The sequence below is a fragment of the Clarias gariepinus genome, chromosome 6 (assembly GCF_024256425.1).
Source record: "Clarias gariepinus isolate MV-2021 ecotype Netherlands chromosome 6, CGAR_prim_01v2, whole genome shotgun sequence".
Lineage (NCBI taxonomy): Eukaryota > Metazoa > Chordata > Actinopteri > Siluriformes > Clariidae > Clarias > Clarias gariepinus.
Window position 1 is genome coordinate 13,701,110 of NC_071105.1, and position 20,065 is coordinate 13,721,174.

General features: G+C 36.1%; 1 protein-coding gene across 19 annotated transcripts in view; it reads right to left on the reverse strand.

The window, feature by feature from the left end:
• The window catches only part of kif1aa (kinesin family member 1Aa), a 75,282-nt gene that overhangs the window by 52,330 nt on the left and 2,887 nt on the right, over nucleotides 1-20,065 (reverse strand). For 10 of the 19 annotated variants that reach the window (XM_053498051.1, XM_053498056.1, XM_053498055.1 and 7 more), the window contains exons 3-13: nucleotides 10,215-10,288; nucleotides 9,547-9,726; nucleotides 9,160-9,228; nucleotides 8,805-8,983; nucleotides 7,518-7,629; nucleotides 7,210-7,287; nucleotides 6,687-6,752; nucleotides 6,573-6,590; nucleotides 6,168-6,246; nucleotides 6,008-6,086; nucleotides 4,136-4,278 (exon numbers count right to left, since the gene is read on the reverse strand). In XM_053498051.1, coding sequence (XP_053354026.1) covers nucleotides 4,136-4,278; nucleotides 6,008-6,086; nucleotides 6,168-6,246; nucleotides 6,573-6,590; nucleotides 6,687-6,752; nucleotides 7,210-7,287; nucleotides 7,518-7,629; nucleotides 8,805-8,983; nucleotides 9,160-9,228; nucleotides 9,547-9,726; nucleotides 10,215-10,288 — 1,077 coding nt within the window. Of the gene's footprint in view, nucleotides 1-2,434; nucleotides 2,480-4,135; nucleotides 4,279-6,007; nucleotides 6,087-6,167; nucleotides 6,247-6,572; nucleotides 6,591-6,686; nucleotides 6,753-7,209; nucleotides 7,288-7,517; nucleotides 7,630-8,804; nucleotides 8,984-9,159; nucleotides 9,229-9,546; nucleotides 9,727-10,214; nucleotides 10,289-20,065 lie in introns of all 19 variants that reach the window. The other 9 variants (XM_053498042.1, XM_053498047.1, XM_053498048.1 and 6 more) reach the window with 1 other exon arrangement.

A 20,065-nucleotide genomic window follows, 5' to 3' on the forward strand; every position in this document is an offset into this window, starting at 1 on the left:
TAGACAACTCATGCTCCCTTTTAATTGAATTCGACTCTTATATAACTGAACCATTTTCTTTCACACAGACTCTGCAAATGAAATTCTTGCTTTTCCCAGGGCCATGACTGCTCTACTGAAAGGTGCTCCTGTAACCTCTCTTCTGGACTCTCATCTGTCCCTCTGGACATGTTTGAGAGGTCCCCACCACTGACCCTGGTATCACTGGTATTTTTGCATGAGTTACCTGAACCCATTCTACTGGGACAAGGTTAATAAGTGATGTATAAGGTGTTGCCTAAAACACCTAGAAAATGGAGAAAAATTGGAGAAGAAGATCAGATGAGTGACTACCCACTGCCTGCCATCTATATTCCATCAAAACTGCCTCCTTTACTATCAAACACATCAGGACAGACAAGAATTTTACCTCCCATCCCCTGGGCAGTCACCTCTGAGTTTGAAACACCATTGAGAAAATCGGAGACGGTTCTACTGGCGAGGAATGGAGGATAAATTAAGATTTTACCTTGTCTGCAATGCCAACATACCTCACCCTGCTTATTCTACTTCCAATCCGAGGAGTTCCCATCAGGTGCATAGGTAAGTGGCCATGTTAAGGCCTTAAAAAACATCCTCACTGATCGAGGTACACTTTTAATTTCTAAGCTGACCTATGTACCAAAACCAGAAGCACAAGCACAAGCCAAACAAACAAATGAGCGAACAACCAGCCAGCACAGCTCATGTGTTCCAACCAGGTGACAATGTCCTCCTTCTGTTCCCCATTGCCAGTTTTAAGTTCCTGGCTTGATAGCAGGGGCTGTAAATGATCGTTCAGACAGCTTGGCTGATGAACCACTGCCTGAAACAGCTGGGGAAGCACAAAGACTCACAATTATATTATGTGAAGTTAAAAATGGATTCTGTCTCAGACCAACAGATGAGCCCTGACACTCACACAGTAGCAAGACTTGGCAAAGCTAATAGACCAATGTATTCTCTGAGCTACAGAGCCAGGTATATAAGGTCAAAAAGGGCAGAGTTTTCACACACTTTTAAATAATTTATTTAATTTTGTTTTATTTCTCCTAGATCAACTCATTGATTTTACTGTTCACATAACTTGTCTTAAAAAGTCAACAACAAAGACATTTACATTTTTAGAGATAAAGCGACAAAGTGTTTCTCATTTACATCTGATAAATGCTATTTGTTAAATCATTAAAAGCTAAATGTTATCATCATATAGACTTACTAAACCTGACCTTTGTGTTATAAATAATCCGTTTCTGTAACAGGACCTTTAAAATTCTAACTGAACACCTCTGATCTTTTGGCTAATAACAGGAACTAAGGATGCAGTCTAGCCATCACCAAAGCTGCAGGTTGCATAAGGCGACAAAAGCACAAATTCACAGTAAATATGCCATCACTCAAACACACATCTGTAGTAAAGCTCTTTCAAAACTTCTTACAGTTCAATACCATAGATCATAGATTTTCTCAAAAAGATGAGTGGATGAGTGAGACCAAATAAACTCTACAAAGAAACAATATTCTTGCTCAGCAGAAGAAGCCCATAAAGAGAAGCGACAAAAGAAAACGGTAGGGAGAGTAAGACCGAAAACACAGCCCTGCAGCACCAGTGTACAGTACACAAAGCACAGAGAGCTGTGCTTTAGCATTAAACACTAAACCAGCAAACAGGCTCAGATAAAAGTGAAACAGTCCGATAATCCAATAGTCTTGTTTTTAATTGTTTAGTTTAGTGTATATTTTGCTCTATGTGTTAGAGATCCTAAATTCTTTTATTCCAGATGTTTTGCACAGACCTCCACTTTAACCAGGAGGACAGTATTCTCATCGTCTGTGAGTCACCAATGTGTCACTGCTGTGACAGTAATGAGCTGAGTCAGCAAAATGAAGAAACATACATATCCTGAGTCAGGCAGTATGCTGATAAATGGACACTTTTCTAACACTTTATCCCATTTGTTTTTTCCTTTCAAAAAGCTTTGGAATTGCATAGTAAAGATATAGTGCAAGTATGTGACTGTTCCCATTTAATATACTGTACTGTACCAATCTTTCTATATACTTAATCAACCAATATACTATGAAAATGCATAAATTAATTATTACCATCTTATTAAACACTGATGTAGATTAACATGAAATGTTGATGAGCAGCAATCTGTGTTATTAAGAGTAAGTGTGAGGACTCTGACAGCCTGGTTGCTAGTCTACACATGCAGCTACATAAAGTAACCGAACCCAACCAAGCCAACATTCAGCTGATGTAGCATGAGGATGGGTATGTGACTGGTTCATGTTGTCTTTTAAAAACCCCAGAAAGGCCCCTGGTGCTGCAGAGATCTGCCACATCCAGGAAAGCTGGTAAAAGCACAGGAAATTGAAAGAGATAAAGAGAGGGAGAGCCAAGGAAACACACATTTCAAACCCAAACCAGCATTGTCATCGACAGGACCCCGATAGGCTGAGGGAGAGAGTGACAACGGAAAAAGAAACAGAGTGAGAGATATAAATAAGGAGAGAATATTAAAGGAAAAAGGAGAGGGAAAAGAGAAGAGAGAGAGAGGGCAGAACGTGAGACTCGTTTAAATAACACAAGGCCAGAGAGATACAAGCATCTCAAATTTCACAACTTCTAAAAGACTGTAGACTTGTTCAAAATGCTGTGCTCTAGAAACGTTTCGAAATGTCGAACCATAAGATTACAAGAATAGAATTATAGGAGAAGTAAGAAACAGAAAGGGAGTGAGTGAGTGAGTGAGTGAGTAATAGGGTCACATATTTAATTTTACAATTTTCATGTAAATGCGTTAAAAATGCATTTAAAGTATGTAGATTACTTTGTCTGTTGTTCTTTAATTTTATGTGCATTTGACAGTAATGCCATATACAGTATATTGTAAAAATGTTTCATGTAATAAGGAAAATTTCTGCAAATCTCATAAACAAATAGTTAACCAAAATCTAAGAGTCTAAAAATACGCTTTTGAAGGATAATGTAGCTTAGAATAATGGACATTTTAAAATGAGAATTATGAGAAGATGACCATATTAAGTTAGAAAGCATAGACTGTAGTTACAGTTTTGAATATTACAGTATTTACACTTGTGAATGCAGGGCAGAGGAGCAGTAGTGGGTAATTTCATTAGTGTCTTGCAATGAAGGTCTAAATTGAAACAGCTGGTGATGAACAGCAAGTGATGTCTTCTGACAGGCTGTGGTTGTTTTTGTATCAATTGAACATTTTTCTTTTGCATTATATCATTTTATAACATATACAGTAACAGGTTGCATTGCTAAAAAGCACAGACAGAAGCCCGAAAATAAATTTAACACTGTTATCTCTTACACCTGCCAACGAGTTCTCATCCTCCCACTCATACTAACTAAAGTGCAACACGAACTCGTCCCTGCATTTAGCATGAATTCAAAAAGGCACAAAATATATGGAAATGGGTCTTTTTTGTTAATAATGACTGACAACAGCAACAAAAGCATAGGCAAAGTAGTTAAACTGAGTCGTGTTTATACATTCTGCACTTAGTGTATTTTTTGTCCATATCCAGATGCAACCAGGGTAACCATGGCAACTAGCCGTAACTCCAGAAAATAATTGATAGTTGATGTTGTGGTTCTTTCATTTGCTTATTATCCACCACTTCAGATCCAAACATGGCTCAGGATTTAGATTCAATGTCCAAGAAAGTACGTCATAATACAGTATTTACCAATATAAAGTCACTTCAATATTTGTGAACATGGGGTCAAAATCCACTTGCTGTCTTGCACAGCATGACACATCAAGGGGGAAAAATCATTCTATTTGTCACAGATGGTAACCTCATGATTATCACTTATGTCATTCTGATTGCTAATTCAAATCAGCATTGTTTATAATTTCAAGATTTCCATTATTTATTAGCTACATTATCCTCGTAGTTTGAGCAGTGAATACCAAATTCTTTGTATTTTTTCTACATTAGATATAATAAAAATATCATATAATATATACATTAACATACCATATTTCACTGAAGTGTTTCCTTTAATCTACTTTATACATTTTTATATAAAAAATGTGAATAAGGTGAGCCAAGCAAAAAGAATAGAGAGCCTTACTTTCAATGATATCACCCAAGCCCTGGGCATAGAGGAGCTCTTTCAGACGTGACACTTCATCCTTCAGCTCACGCACCAGCCGGTTGTTGGGGTCCTCATTAATGACAGCGTTACAGCGGATCTGCTTGGCTCTGTCTGCATACCTGATTCAGAAACCATGCAGGCTAGAGTCATCAAAGAACATCATGAACCTCATGTACACTACATCATGGAGTCATGGATACCGGAGCATGTGTTAGTGTTCATCATGTTACGGTCAAAATTTATATATATTCTTGTAATTTTATTGTACAAATTTTAGGTAAAAACATTCATATTTATTCAAAACCTTGCAATGTAATGTGTCTTTAGGACTTAGAGCTAAAAAAAATCTGCTGTTGCTATGTCCCTGAGGCCCCACTGGAAGGCTTTTTTCATGTAACTGTAATGCACCAAACATCAACTGTTCCTGGGTGAGTCCACCTTTTCATTTGTTTTACTATGATTTGTTATTTGCTAAAACTCAGTTGTTGTCCTTGGGTTTTATGAGGTGCTTTTATAATTATTTCCTGCTTTAGAAGGTTGTGATTTGTGTCCTTGAAATGTGTGATTGATTAATTAATTGATTAATTGATTGATTGATTGATTGATTGATTGATTGATTGATTGATTGATTGATTAATAGATTGGTACATCCTTTGGCCAGTATTTTTAGTACCAGTGTGCACCTACGGTGGGTATATGTGCGCATATACAGGGTTATTGCAGGACTATTTAGGAGAAATATTCAGTGTTTTTCATTCCTATTACTGTACCTTTTAGCTGTTTAAAAAAAATTGCTGCCTTTTTATTTAATTATTTAACACTTCAACACAGCCACTCTAACCCATTTTATTTGTTTTATGGGTTTACACATGTTTAACTGATGATTAGATCCTCAAGCCATATGTTCTATAACCAGAGTGCAATTGTGAATTTTGCAAATGATTTTCGGGTTTGCTTCAAGAAGGTTCACAGTTCTGAAGCTCTAAAGGGCTAAATGGCTCGGTTCACTGTGGGGGTTCATATTAGGAATGAGTAACTCAAAAACAGATCACAATATTATCTTGTGTTGATAGGTACTTAATACATTACAAGAGGGCATAAGATTATGAAATTAATCGTGCCTGTCTCGCAGGCACACACAATCCTCGAGAGCTCAGTTTTATCACAGCAACCTTGGACAGAAGGATGTTAAAAGCGTGAATTATTGGAGGGAGTTTAATTCATGTTGTGAATAGCCTTCAATGCCTTAACAAGTAAAAATGAAAACAGATTTTACATTTCATGTTTCAAATCAAATTGGGACTCATTTGGTGCACAATGAAAATATGAAAACCATCGATAACTTTGAAAATAAAAATACCTTTGCATAAATTTGAGTGCCTATGATAAGTGCAAGAAAAATATAATTATTTACTGATGGGTTGTAAAGAGACTGTTAAAACATATTTCCGTTTTGTTGTACTTTTTTTTACTTTTTATGTTTTATGTTATGTTTATGTATTTTTTATAATTAAATATTATTCATGCTTTAAATAGCAACATTTTAGATGATTTCGAACCCCCAGGGGTCATTTCCAACTTCTCGCACTTGAGAACACATCAAGAGATGGATTAGCTACTCTAAATAATTCTTAGGTGCAAACGAATGTGTGTATTCTTGCTTTGGGTCTAGTATTTCCAGGATAACTTTAAACCATGTATTAAACATAACCTAACTAGGTGAAACAGATATTTCTGGTGAATATGTTTCCAGCTGATATATTGGTTTTGGTTACTTGTCATTTGCAATAAAGGTTAAAAAAAAAACTTTCTGTCTGAACTTAGGGTTACAGAACTGGATTGTGACACCTGAGTGTGCTGAGAGTTTCATCATAGTTGATGTCTGCAGGACTGAGAGCAGCTACCATGGCAGTGCGAGAATTTCCACCTGCACCAGGAAAAAGGTCAAAAGGTAAATATCAGTAGAAACCTAGAGTTAAATTAAGTCATTAATACAGATGACACATACCTAAATTTTCTCGAAGTAACCACGTCAGTACAGAATCTCTGTAGGGGATAAAACTTTCCACCTTCTTTTTCTTCTTGTTCTGTATGTAATAAAGTTCAGGAATAATCTTAATAAAACCTTTTTACCCAATTTCCCATCCACTCCAAATTTAGTCAATCTCGCAGGACATGTTTGATTTTTTTATTGATGGTTTAGGGATGTGATACTGTAGAATTTTGAAATCTTGTGTATATTATAAGGTGTCAGAAACAACATAAGCTTGTCATCAGAGTGACACAGTTTAACATCTGTTAGAATTTGTACATGCCAGTGCTAAAATGACTTGTTAATTAATATACTGTATATATATTGTTGGTCATTGTTTTAATCTAATGCTTCATCTTCATTAATTAAAAATTCTCATACCTTGTTTGATCCAGAATCCTAAGAAAATTAGAAATCAGAATATTTATTTGACTTAATCCATTGCAAATGATAGAGTAGTATATTACAAAGTAATGCAAAAAAAACAATACTTACCACCTCTGCCAGTGCTGAAATGACTTTTCCCAGCGTGGTGAGGGATTTATTTATATTTGCTCCCTCCTGGAACATAAAAAGAAAAGCTTTGTGAAATACCTTGGTAAGTGAATGAAAATTTTCAAAAGAAGCATAGAGGCAGTTTGACTGCGCAAAGCATCCACACAGCACCAACAAACAATTCAATTTTCCTCTATCTTGACCAAAATCTCACACTTTACAGTTTAGTGCTTATTAAAAAAAATTAGAAAATATGGAAAGAAAAGAAAATGAAAAGTAACCCTCTTGAGTGCCCTCAGCTTTTTAATGGCTATATTGGCACCACTGTATGTACAGGAAATCATTGTTTACCAAGACTGAGGAATACAGAACAGAATGCCACAAAATTGTAGATAAAAAAAAGCAGTAAGTAAGACTATTTAACCTCTGGCAAGCCTAAAATCAAGTAATGTAGAAAGAGATGATTAAAAGGCAGGAAAATATTCAATAAGGAGGTGTATGTGGCAAAAGCAGATGTTGTCACCTTGAGCCGAGTGCCTTTAGCTCCAGTGGAGTCAGCTCTCTCACTGCCGGCTAAATCCACCAGACTGATTTTGCTGACCTGTTAGAGTTAGAAAAAATAGATAAAAAGATCGAAACAATAAACAATATGTAAACAATAGAGATATACATAATATGTCCAGAAGTCTAACACTAGAAAGCATTGTCTTCTTGTCCGGAAATTTTCATGCCATGTCAAGCAATAAGCAGTGATGGTCCTCTGTCCTCTGTCTGCTCACTGGGAACAGCTTAATATGATTGACAGGGTGTAAAATGTTGAGTGCAGGATACCTTCTCAGATGTGTTGTCTGTCTCTGAATCGTGCCTCCTTTGTGTAAAGATGATGTTGAAGACAGCATGGGAACGACTGCTTGTTTCATTCATGTTGGTGGCAGCCACCGTCCTGCAAGAGAAATAACGAAAGAACATATGAGAAGCAGATATCACTAGGTGAGAATAACCATATAACTGTGACTACGAGTAAGGAATCTAAGAGATATTCCTTACTGAAACTGCTAGCCTAGAATGGGCACTAGGGGATGAAGAGGATGAAAAATGATCCCCAAGCTTTAGGGTTTTCTGTGACACCTTCTGTTTCACCTTCTGCAAACTTTACACTTACAGCGAGGGTGGTAATAAATGGCATATGACACTATCTTGACAGAGAAGTTGAAGGATGTAGTATGATTTTAAATAATAATAATAATAATAATAATTATTATTATTATTATTATTATTATTATTATTATTATTGCATAGTATGTGACATGTTTAAGGGCTATTACTGGACAGGTCAGAACTATAAATGATTAGTAAGCCACATTTTTCCAATATTAAATATCATACTATATAAAGTGAAAGGCCTTTATGATTATTTCTTAAGTGCCACTAAAAATCTGTCTCTAATTGTCTGTCTAGCCAATACAGTAAAACAGATTAATGATCCACAACACTGCAATTAGTCTCTCTAACATACTGAGGACCCATCTTTACATATTTTAGTGCTAATTGCTCCAACTACATAAAAATACCTTCTGTAGGGTAATAACCCTCAAGGAAAAAAACTAGAAAAAGAAAACTCAAATCCTTTTAAGCTTATTTTCAACTAATGCTACAGGAAGTGAAGCATGAACTAAAGACTGTTTAATTATCTACTGTGCTTAATTTGCCTGCTGGTTTGTGGCCCTTCTGCTGAGTTGTTTAACACTTAGCTAATTGTGTGGTAGGAGAGAAGATAACGGGTCTTAAGAATTTGTTTGCACCATTAAATACATTAGCACTATGACATTCACTCTAAAGAGACAGGAGTAGTTTGGGAGATGGAAACTGGTAAAAAAAAAAGCATTTTTTTTAGACTTTTAATGAGTCTATTCACCCAGAACCGATGTAATTAAATATATTCGACTTTTTAAATGTCACTGATTAAAATATAGGTGTTTACAACTATAGCCGTTTCCCACATCAATACTGTATCTGTCTTTGAACACACCCATTTATAACAAGTTTAGGCAAGTTCTTTAGGCTCTGTATTAAGAGTGTTTAAGAAGTAAATTCCAGAGAAGAGAAGTGAAGCATAACCTGGCCTTATTCCCTGAGTCCATCAGGTCTTGAATGTCATTATAGGACATGACAGCGAGTTTGGACAGATCTTCCACATATGGGCCTAGCAGTGGGTGCTCTCTCACTCGAAGGTTCCCTTTATTTTTGGGGTTCAGCAGGTCCCGCACACGCTCACAGTAAATCTCCATATAGCTCACCTGAAACAACAAACAGCGTCAAGCTCCCATACATAAAATATATAGCATCAACAGAAGCATGTAGAAATTACCTACAGTATATTAAGGCATTTCTTTACATTAGAGCCATATATAGAAACAAAGTCTTAAGAAACCATAGAAACAAATAAGAGAAACAAATTCAGTCTCTTTTTTACCTCCACCGAATAAGACATGCTGTTGTCAGTATTGCTGTCATTGATCTTGGTAAAAAGATCCTCACATAGCTGGTAATAGAGAAATAGGTTAGAGTTAATGGATGTGACCTCATTTATCTCATCTTCTCAGGCACTGAATGGATATTTGTGCATGCTTCAGCTTGCTGTTTGATTTCCCATTGTTCATGCGGCCTGCCTGCTTATAAAGAAGAGTGTGAAAAGCCTGAGATACCCTCTAATAGCAAATCAGTCACCGATAAAAGACTGTTTAACTGGTGATCATTGTGGTAGTGTGTAAACAGGAGAGTTTGCTCATAATAGTAGATAAATAGAAATGTAAACTCTCAACCTGACTAATAAAGGGCCATTTGTGTGTACTGCCCTTACCTGTGGGATTATTCCTTGCTGGTCCTTTTCTTGTTTGCCCATCATAGTATATGATTTGCCAGCACCAGTCTGGCCATACGCAAAAATGCAGACGTTGTAGCCCTCAAAGGCATGGAGCAGCATTTCCTCACCAATATCATTGTAGACCTGCTGCTGAGACGCATAGTTGATGTCCTCTGGCTGCATAAGTATGGGGAAAAAAAGCAGGATGGATCAGTCAGTGTAAACCATTAACAACTGTTGAATAATCACAGACAGGTGCATAAGACCAGACAAGGCTTCATACATTATTGAAGAACAGAGTCACTAGAAATAGTCAATGCTTTTAGAGTACCACTGAGACATAGTGAATATTTCAGCAACAGTAGCAGCACAAAAACATTAAACATATTATGTTGTTATAAAAACTACACTTATAGCTGTGACAATTAATTAATCATATGTATTATGTAACTACAGCATCCCAGGAGAGAAAAAAGTTTAATTATTGCGGAATTTTTTAAGTATTATATTGACTTAAACATTCTACTGTAGTGTGTATGTACAGTAGTATACACTGGTATTCAAACTATAATATGATGAGTAATAATTAACACTTGTGATTATTATGATAATCATGCATACATATCTATAACTGAGTCTACTTGACTTTCTCCCACAGTACTCACCGTGGTATGTGACCAGTAAGAGTAGTCAAAACTAAAGCTCTTGGTTTCTTTGGGTGCTTTGGGGTTGATGATCGCTGAAAGAAGAAGAGAACAATATAGGACCAGAGGGTGAATAATGTTAGGTGACTGGGCAAATAATCATACTTGATACTTAATACCCTGATGTACACTGGAAAACTGCCTCTGACAGAAATGTAGTGCCACTGTTGTTAGACCACAAAGGAAATTAGTAAAAGGCCTGCTGTAAATCCCACTGAAGTGTATTTTACTCCCATCAAACCATTTCAGGTTAGCACAATGTCCTCTGAATGTGATGGTTATGAGAATTTTAGGCTAACTAGGCACACAGTGAGAGCAAGGTCATAATAGCATTAAGATTTTAAACTATAATCCATATATCATCATATTTAACTGAAGAGCAGGATTTCAACTCAAGCACATTATGTACATTGAATTAAAATAAATAATAGTAAATAATAGTAAAATGTATATTATAATAGTAAAATGTATATATTCAGTAAAAGAATTAAGTACATTTACTAACTTTAATTTGTTACATAATATTGTATTTTTTAAGAAATATAGTTTATTATTATTGTGGTTATGTTTATTGTTCAGCAGCCCAAAAAAAGACTAACCACAAATGCTAACCATGCAACATCTTGGGGCATTAAAAGAGAAATGAAGAGGAACAAAAAGACAAAAAAGCTTTATGTAATTAGATCCTGCAGTGCAAGAGTTCTTACTCATTTCATGACTCATCCTCTTTCTCTGCAGGAAGTTAGATAAGAAATATTGCAATTATCCCTAATGTTTGTTTCTTTACAATTCACTCAGTTCCGGCAGAGTTAAAGACAATCACTGTCCATACCAATCTATGCATGCTGACTAAAAGTGGCATCAGCTCTCTAAGATAACGTTCAGGATCTTATCCCCCCGCATACCTCTCTTGTTCTTGCTTCTGACATCACTTCCCGTGTTAACATCCATGCTGTTCTTAGCAAGCCACCCACACACAGACAAGCAAGTGCTCTTTCACGCAGAGCCACAGAAAATATCTTCATATCAATACACAAATCCTACATACCACTGATTATCAAGCTTCACCAGGTAAAATTAACTGTCAGCACCATTAAATTGCAAATGTTAATTTTATGGCAAAAAATTTATTAGGATAACAAATTTTCTTATTTATAGTATAAACAATCCATCAATCTTCCATTTATGAACATGAAACACAAATGGGTCAAGCTCCTGTTGTTCATTTTTACTGCAGTACAGGAACCATAAATGGTACAGCACAAACTGTGTGGCAGTCACGTAAGTAAAGCAGCTGCATGCAAGCTTTTATTGCTGCTTGCTACAAGTGGCAGAAAAAATGAAAAAATACACTCTAACAGCATTTGCATCATTGCATACAATTTGGTTTGGCAGTTTTGAGAGTGACCTCTAACATAAAATGCACATTACAGCAGCGTGGCTTCCTTTCATTACGAGCCTTCGGAACTATGGACGTTTTCTCTATGATTTTTAGGCAAGTAATAATGTAACCTTATAAGTCCACAATTGCAGCCTTTAAAAGCCTCCCATTACACCATGCTTTTCTCTTTCCCATGGTTATGGATAAGAATTGCTGGTTTGAGTTTTTGTAATTCCCTACTCTGAAAAGCTTCCTGGAATTACAGCTCAAGCATTATTATCATCCATGCTGTGGACACATGCCTTAATTACGCAATACTAGAACTGTAAAACACCCTAAAACCTGTAAAGTGTAGAGTGATAAAGAACTTTTCATTATAAGTTTAATTGTTTAATAAAAAGTATCTAATTAAATCTGTCATATGCAGTAGATTTTAGTATTGACAAGGTGCTGTTTGTGTGGATGATGAAGACATTATGCAAGTCATCTGCCTAATCTATGTTAACACTGTGTATGAATAACATGAAACTGACATGACACCAAGGTCTGAGAGTGTGAATTGACATGACAGCATCTTCTGTTCTTTCTTCAGATTGACATGGTTGTGATAATGGTTTAATTAACATTTTCTAATCAGCAGTTCTGCATAGAGTGTCCAGTGACCTTCATGTTTAGACAGTTAAATTCAGAGCTGAGGAATCTCCAATGTTGGGAGCCATAAAGCAATTCTACTCATCCAGACTTACAACTACAAGACATTTAATGAGACCTGTCCCAGTACATTTTACAAGGTGCGTTCATTCATTTGCAATACCTGCTTTATTCTGTTTATGACTGTAAGGACTCCCTGGGATACTGGGCACAAGCCAAAAATGCATTATGGAGCTTCATAGGGCACCATGCACAAACACATTCACACCTACAGTAGGGACCTAAGTACTTCATCTTCTGGCAACCCCGAGGAAGGCAATAAGAATGCAGGGGAAACATGTGAAACCATTCAGCACATCCACAACTTAACATCATCGATTAAATTTTAAATTTGAATAATTTAAAATTGCATATTTGTGTACAGTATAATGACAACAACCCTTTGTTGCCCTAGTTAAAAGGGGTGAAGGCAGTATGTTTCACAGCAGTGTTAGTCTCATAATGCACAGCTACTGTACAGTAGGCACCGAAGGGAATTATCTGCTTTGGAGACAACGAACAACACACAGTATATGCACACCCAATAACTATTAACCGAACGTGTTAATAAATAGCACAACACCCAGCTCAAACATCAGTAATGAGGGATCCATACCGATCTTCCCACTGCTCCTTTTGGCTCACAAAGAAGAAGAACCTAAATGACCTTGGAATTCAGTGGTGCAAAGTGTGCCTTCTTTATATGATTCTAGCAGCAGAGAAACAACAAACAATACATTAAGAATAAAGGATCAAGATCATGTTATAACCAATAAAGGAGAAAATCAGAATAATATCAGTCAGAAATAATAATAATAATAATGTACAATACCTATGATATGACAATAAATCCTTGATAAGTAACTCTAAATATTAAATGGTGTGTGTGCCCTGCAATGGATTGGTACCCTGTCCAGGGTGTACCCCGCCTTGTGCCCTAAGTCTCCTGGAATAGGCTCCTGCCCCCACCCCCCCCCACCCCGCGACCCTAAATATAAATAGGATAAAGGATATATTATAGGATAAACAGGATAAAGCGGTATAGACGATGAGTAAGTCATTTTTAGATTATTACTCCCCATTTTGTTCATCACCAATTCCTACCTGACTGTGAGCACTAACACGTGCTTCCTCTGAGACACATGAGGTCAACTACTGCATCTTTATTTTTTTAAATGCTGACTCACTGGGCAGTATAACACAATAAAAGGAAATAACTATCTATCCCTCCTTTACACATATAAGTGGCATTCAAAAATAAAGTACAAACCTTCCTTATTGTGCTAAAAGATTTCCCAGGTTAAGGTCTAGTTTAAGTTTTTAAGCATCTGCACTGGATAAAATGATAAAACCTCAGTAATTAACTAGCCTATGTTCCTGTCTTTTCCTTCCTTCTCAGCTTTTCTGAAATCTAGGGACACAGACCAGAATGGAATCAATTTGAATAATCAATATGATTAAACCTGATGTCTATTTGTCTCTCTCTCTCTCCCTCTCTCTCTCTCTCTCTCTCTCTCTCTATATATATATATATATATATATATATATATATATATATATATATAAGTGAGGTCAATAAGTATTTGATCACCCTGTAATTTTGCAAGTTCTCTTACTTAAAAATCATGGAGGGGTCTACAATTTTCAGCATAGGTGCACTGTGAGAGAAAGAATCTAAAAAGAAAAATCCAGAAATCACATTATATGATTTTTTAACAATTTGTGATGTGAATTACAAATTACTGTGTCAAATAAGTATTTTATCATTTGAGTCAAAAAAATGTAATAGTTGGTACAGAAGCGGTTGTTTAAGGAGGTCAAACGGTTCTTGTAGTTCTTCACCAGGTTGGACACACTGCAGGAGGGATTTTGGCCCACTCCTCCATACAGATCTTCTCTAGATCTGTCAGGTTTCGGGGCTGTCGCTGAGCAACACAGAGTTTTAGCTTCCTCCAAAGATTTTCTATTGGATTTACGTCTGGAGACTGGCTAGGCTACTCCAGAACCTTGATATGCTTCTTACGGAGCCACTCCTTGGTTTTCCTGGCTGTGAGCTTTGGGTCATTGTCATGTTGGAAGACCCAGCCACGACCCATCTTTAATGCTCTGACTAAGGGAAGGAGGTTTTTGCCCAGTATGTCATAATACATGGCCCTGTTCATCCTCTCCTTAATACAGTGCAGTCATTCTGTCCCCTGTGCAAAAAAACACCCCCAGAGCATGATGCTTCCAGACCCATGCTTCACTGTAGGTATGGTATTATTGGGATGATACTCATCATTCTTCTTCTATTTTTTTTTTTGATTATACATCAGATAATAGAAACAAATAAATAGCATATTTCCTAGTATAACTAGAAACTGTGTAACGAACAATTATGGGAAATATTAATATATGGCATCGAGTAAACTATCTCCTTGTGATTGGACCACACCTACTCTCATGTCGCTGGCTGCCTTACTGAAAATTCATGTTTCCCATGATTTACAGTATTGCAAATCATGTCATGACACACATCAGCCAATAACACACACAAACTCCAAAACCTTTACCCAGCTAAAGAGCTACAGTACATGTCACATTATACATATACACATAACCCATAACCACGACTACGTTCAACCTGACATGCTTGTTTCTGATTATATTAATACTTTTTAACATGATATAATATTTATATTTATATATATTTATATTTTATAATATTTATATATATATATATATATATATATATAATATTAATTCCATAAAAAATGAGCAAAATCTTTCTAATCAGACCTACTGTAGCTAAGAGCAAACATGATGTCACTGACTGATCCAAATGTACTGTAGCACACACATATAGTATAAAACACCCTATGGGCCACATTATATAACAAGTCTTACAGTAAAATGACTGACCCTTCATGAGTAGCTGAAGTGAAATAATTCATATACCTTTTTTAGTATAAAATTACCAAAAGGGAAATGCTCCTGGCACTGAAATGTTCATGTGTACATTTATGTTATGCTCACACTGCAATAGTCATGAACATAAAAATAAAATCCCATTATCCCATGTTCCCTATGAGTTCTTTCATTTGATCCTGGTCCAACATATGACTTCTTTCATATCCATATAGCATATTCAATATTTCAATACATTTTAGAAATATATAAAGTAGACTTAGTTCATAATAATGATCGAAGAAAGTAAAGCACATTTATTTTGGCATGTCAAAACATTGTGCTAATTTGTAAAATTATACGTTATACTGTATCTTTATACTTTATACTATATTGTATCTGTATCTTTATACTGTCTTACTGTAATTTATCGCCTTAATTTGTTTCCTTATACTGTCATAACATAATCAAAAACCTCCATGACATAAAATGCACCACAAATCCAGACCGAATTTATGAACCAAGTGTCAGATATTTCGAGAAAAGTGATTTTGCTCTCGATGAATATGCAAAGCAGAGCTCATTGTATTGCATACGTTGGTCTGTCTACCTCAGGCTTGTTGCTAGGAGCAGAGAGACTTGTGCCTTCCTTCTTGGAAACTCTGAAGGGTTGGGCTTCCACCAACCAGTCACTGAAGCCAAACCACATTAAAGACGTGGAGTGAGAATCGGGCTTAAATTTTTTATAGACAGAAGGGTGTTAGCTTTCAAGTTCATCTCAAATCCTGTTTTGTTTTTATTTAGTGAATTAGTCCAATTAGTTTACAAAATCACTCAGGTCCTTTCAGGGACACCTGGATATCCAGAGAACCCTGTCTTTTTTATTTCCTTTTTCTTCCTACTAAGTTTAATGTTCTTTTATTATTTATTCTTTCCTCAACTGTCCTCAACCTTCAGTGAGCTATTTAATGTCCTTACTTGCCATTATTGGAGCTCTGTACCTCCTGTGCACCAGGCATAATAAGTAGGACATTTTTAATTACCTTTTGTGCACACAGCAGAAGTAGTGCTTGCTGATGAGTGAGTGTGTGCAGGAGGGGTCTACAATTAAAGCAAGCAGCAGTGTGCATTATTGCCACCCTGTTCTCTATTTGTACACGTTTCATTTCATGCTCTGGTAGGATGCATAAGGTCACTGTGACCTCGATTCCCTAATAGTATGGCAAAAATAGTCATTATAGTGGAATAGTGCAGTGGAATAGTGCAGCTGTGTGGAATAAACAAGTATGACCCTACAACAGGTTCAACACTAAATCAGTGTTAATAAAATATTAATTAATAATAAAATATTTCATCCAGCCTGACATATCTGCATCGCATCCCAGGAGGGTCATTTTATTTAGGATTTTTAATATCTCAAACTTGTTCAGCTGTGACGATGCCTTTAACTTGTGCCAAAAAGTAGTTAATAACTTTCTGTTACATCATGTGAGTGACATCAAGTTCAGTGACATCACATTGGGTGACATCATAGTGTGGTGCTTTTTTTCCAGCATCTGGTGCTTTTTGAAGCTTTTTTCCAGCATTTGGGCTTTTTTTAAATATAAAGTCCCCCTTTTCTAAAATTGTGCCATAATGGTATTGGGACATCATGTGCCCACTGTGCCCGCTGTCTTCCTGGTGTGCTCGGGTAACAATGGCACAAGGTGCAACTACTGTATATTAATAAAGATTAGAATTAGTGCCTTCATCATTGTTATGCCACATTTAAGGTAAAATGTTTTCATTTGTAATTGTCCAGAATACCAAGTTAAATTACAAAAGAAAGGATTTCTCAAAACAGAAACATGTTCATTTTGTATGCTACTTTTAAACATAAACCAATTCACAGTGATAAAACACCATAGCGAGTATACAGTACACTGACCAAGGTGAGATTTGGCTAGTAGTAAAATCACTTTTAAGAATTAGTTTTGGGGCCAAAAATTTGACTGAGCAGCACATTAGAGCTTTTACTTTATAATTTGTTCGCTTTATGAATTTTTACAGAAAGGATGGTAAAGAATTGCAAAAGTTCTATTTTTAAGGCCAAATATAAAAATAGACAGGTCAGCCTCAACATTACCACTTCCAGAAATTGAATACCCAGTACAGTGGCAACTGGATCATAGGCTCATCTATACCTGTGGGGACCATAGTCTGGCTCGATCCCACAGAAAATTCCAATGCAGCACAAAACATCAAGAAAGCCACAAAAGAAAGCAATCAAAAGTCCAATCTACAAACAAATGAAAGGCGAGGAGAGAAAAGGTTCATAACATAAAAGTCACCTAGTTTTTGTGTTCCCTTGCCATAAAGAGAACGCAAAAACTAGGTGACTTTAATGTTATGAACCTTTTCTCCTTGCCTTTCATTTGTTGTTAGATCAGTTTAAGGACCCCCCCAGAGATCACCCCCCATCTTCGAAACACCTGTCCTTGGGGAGTGGCAGCACAACCCTTCTGCAGTGGCAGACGGGAGTATCAAACATTTCAAAAATAAATGTTGCTATGCCTTTTTCGAAATTTCTAAATGCCTGTTTATGTTAATAGATTTATATTGATATTCTAAGGGGAAAAATTGTAGTTTTGTTTTAGAAAAATGTTTGTGCAGAACAGACAACATGAATAAAATACTATTAAACATTATATTATGATTTTAAAAAAGTACATTTTACAGTAGTTAGCATTCTGCTGGGAGCGGAGCGGAACCTTTCACACACTGCAGACTGAGATTCTTTCCCGAAGACTGAACGTTTTTCCCAGCTGGCTAGAGGGCTGTGTGAGGAGCCTAATCAGGCCTGCCATCTTAGCAAGGCGCCTCAAAGCATCCAGAGCTGCCAATCATTTAGCTCTGTGCCATTCTCCAGCTTTGTGAAAACCCAGCTACTGACCCATCTCCAGGCGACAAACCAGACAAAACAGGGCACAAAAGAGATTCTCTGGGCCCAGACTCCAACTAACAGCTAGTCTTTATTCCCTGACGATGGGACTGGCCCCATTCCAATCTGCAGAGTGGACAAGTTCATTCATGACTTCACCAATCTTTTTTTTTTCCAGGCTACTGAGCCTGAATCTCAATGTCACAAGAAAAGATGACCTGCACATAGATCTGCCATTTACCCCTCTTGTTTGGTTTGCTGCTTAGAAAGTGCTGTCCGGATAAATGATTACTAATTGAAAATAAGCTTGTCCTGGCACATATTGGAAAATAGAATTTCTTTATGGTTCTACTTGTAATATATCTTTTTACATTTAACTCAAATAGAACATATGAGTCCACTTTTATCCTTGTCATCGGATAGTTCATAAAAAATTATTAACTGATCCTTTAACCTGCATCCTATTTAAAGCTGCAGTGAATCTCTTGAAATCAAATTCTAGACTGAACATCTCAGGTATATCAAAAGCAATTCACCAGAGAATGCTTGCAAAATAGCCAAACCCATCATTAGGTTCTGTGAGCAATGAGAAAATGTCGGACGAGAATGTGAATTATCTGATTCATGACCAGAAAATTGACATTTAAAGACTTATCTTGGTCAAATTCAGCACCTTCTCATTTCAAAGCACTGAAGTCTTGTTACTCGCATGTGAAAAAAGAAAATGTAAAATAAATATGTCATTTTCAATATTTGAGATGTTACTCATTAATTATGAAATTAATATTTTCAAGTCCTTGTTTCATTTCAATAGAACATGAATGTCCAATATATGTTAACGCAATCTAACTATTCTACAAAACTGATCTTGTTTATTTTCTGATTTGTATTTTGTATCCTCCTGGAATTTTAACCTTATCCTGTAGAACATTGTCATCCTGCCATCCTATCCACCTCTCTCACTTAACCTTGGTTCTGAACCAGGTGCAGCAATGTGGTGTACAATTACATCCACCACAATTTGTTTCTTGAAACACCTGGCCAACATGGTGTGTACCTGCTAACAGAAAGACAATCACAGGTTTCCTGATGTTTCTGTTGACTTTCCATTCATCAAGACATGGAAACTCTAACAGACCTCTCAACACGTCAACAGCAGACACAGTGAGAGAGAGAAGCAACCATACTGCTTCTCTTAAGCCAACCACAATGGTGGAAGTAGTGTTGGGCTGAACTTTAAATATTTTAAAAGACCTCATACATTATTGACCAATGGCTTTGCAGGCTAGAAATCAAATCTGTCTCAGGTTTTTTTTTTTTTTTTCAGTCTATTTCTTCTCAAATGCCTTGGGTTTCCAAACACACACACACACACACACACTCACACACACAAACAAGGCTTGACTGGAACGACTCAGCAAAACACAAACAGCTCAGTAATGTTGTGAAGAGTGAAAATGAATAACCAAATCATTTGAATTAAGTCTGTTTAGAGCAGAGATTAATGTCAAAGGCAAACCGTTTCAATGCAATGAATTAACAAATTAACTTTATCATTCTTGATTTATAACAATAAATGTATAATTAATAATGTATAATAAATAATGTATAAATTATATATATTGTATTTAGGAGAACTGTATTGTTTAAATGCTACATCAATTAAATGTACACTACAGTTATCTTTGTAATATTACAATAAATGTAGCAATGTTGAACAATTTGATACATACTTTGTATTCCCATACTGCACCAGTAACCACACATTCAACCTCAAAATATTTATTTCTCTTTTTGCTTATTATTTCTGCATATTTTTTATAGTGAGAATACTAATAAATATATGGAAATTAACTGGTTTAGATTAAGTCTGGTAACCACAAGCATGTCAAAATGGATGCTCGTATGCAATAATTCTAGAAAGAACAGACAAGT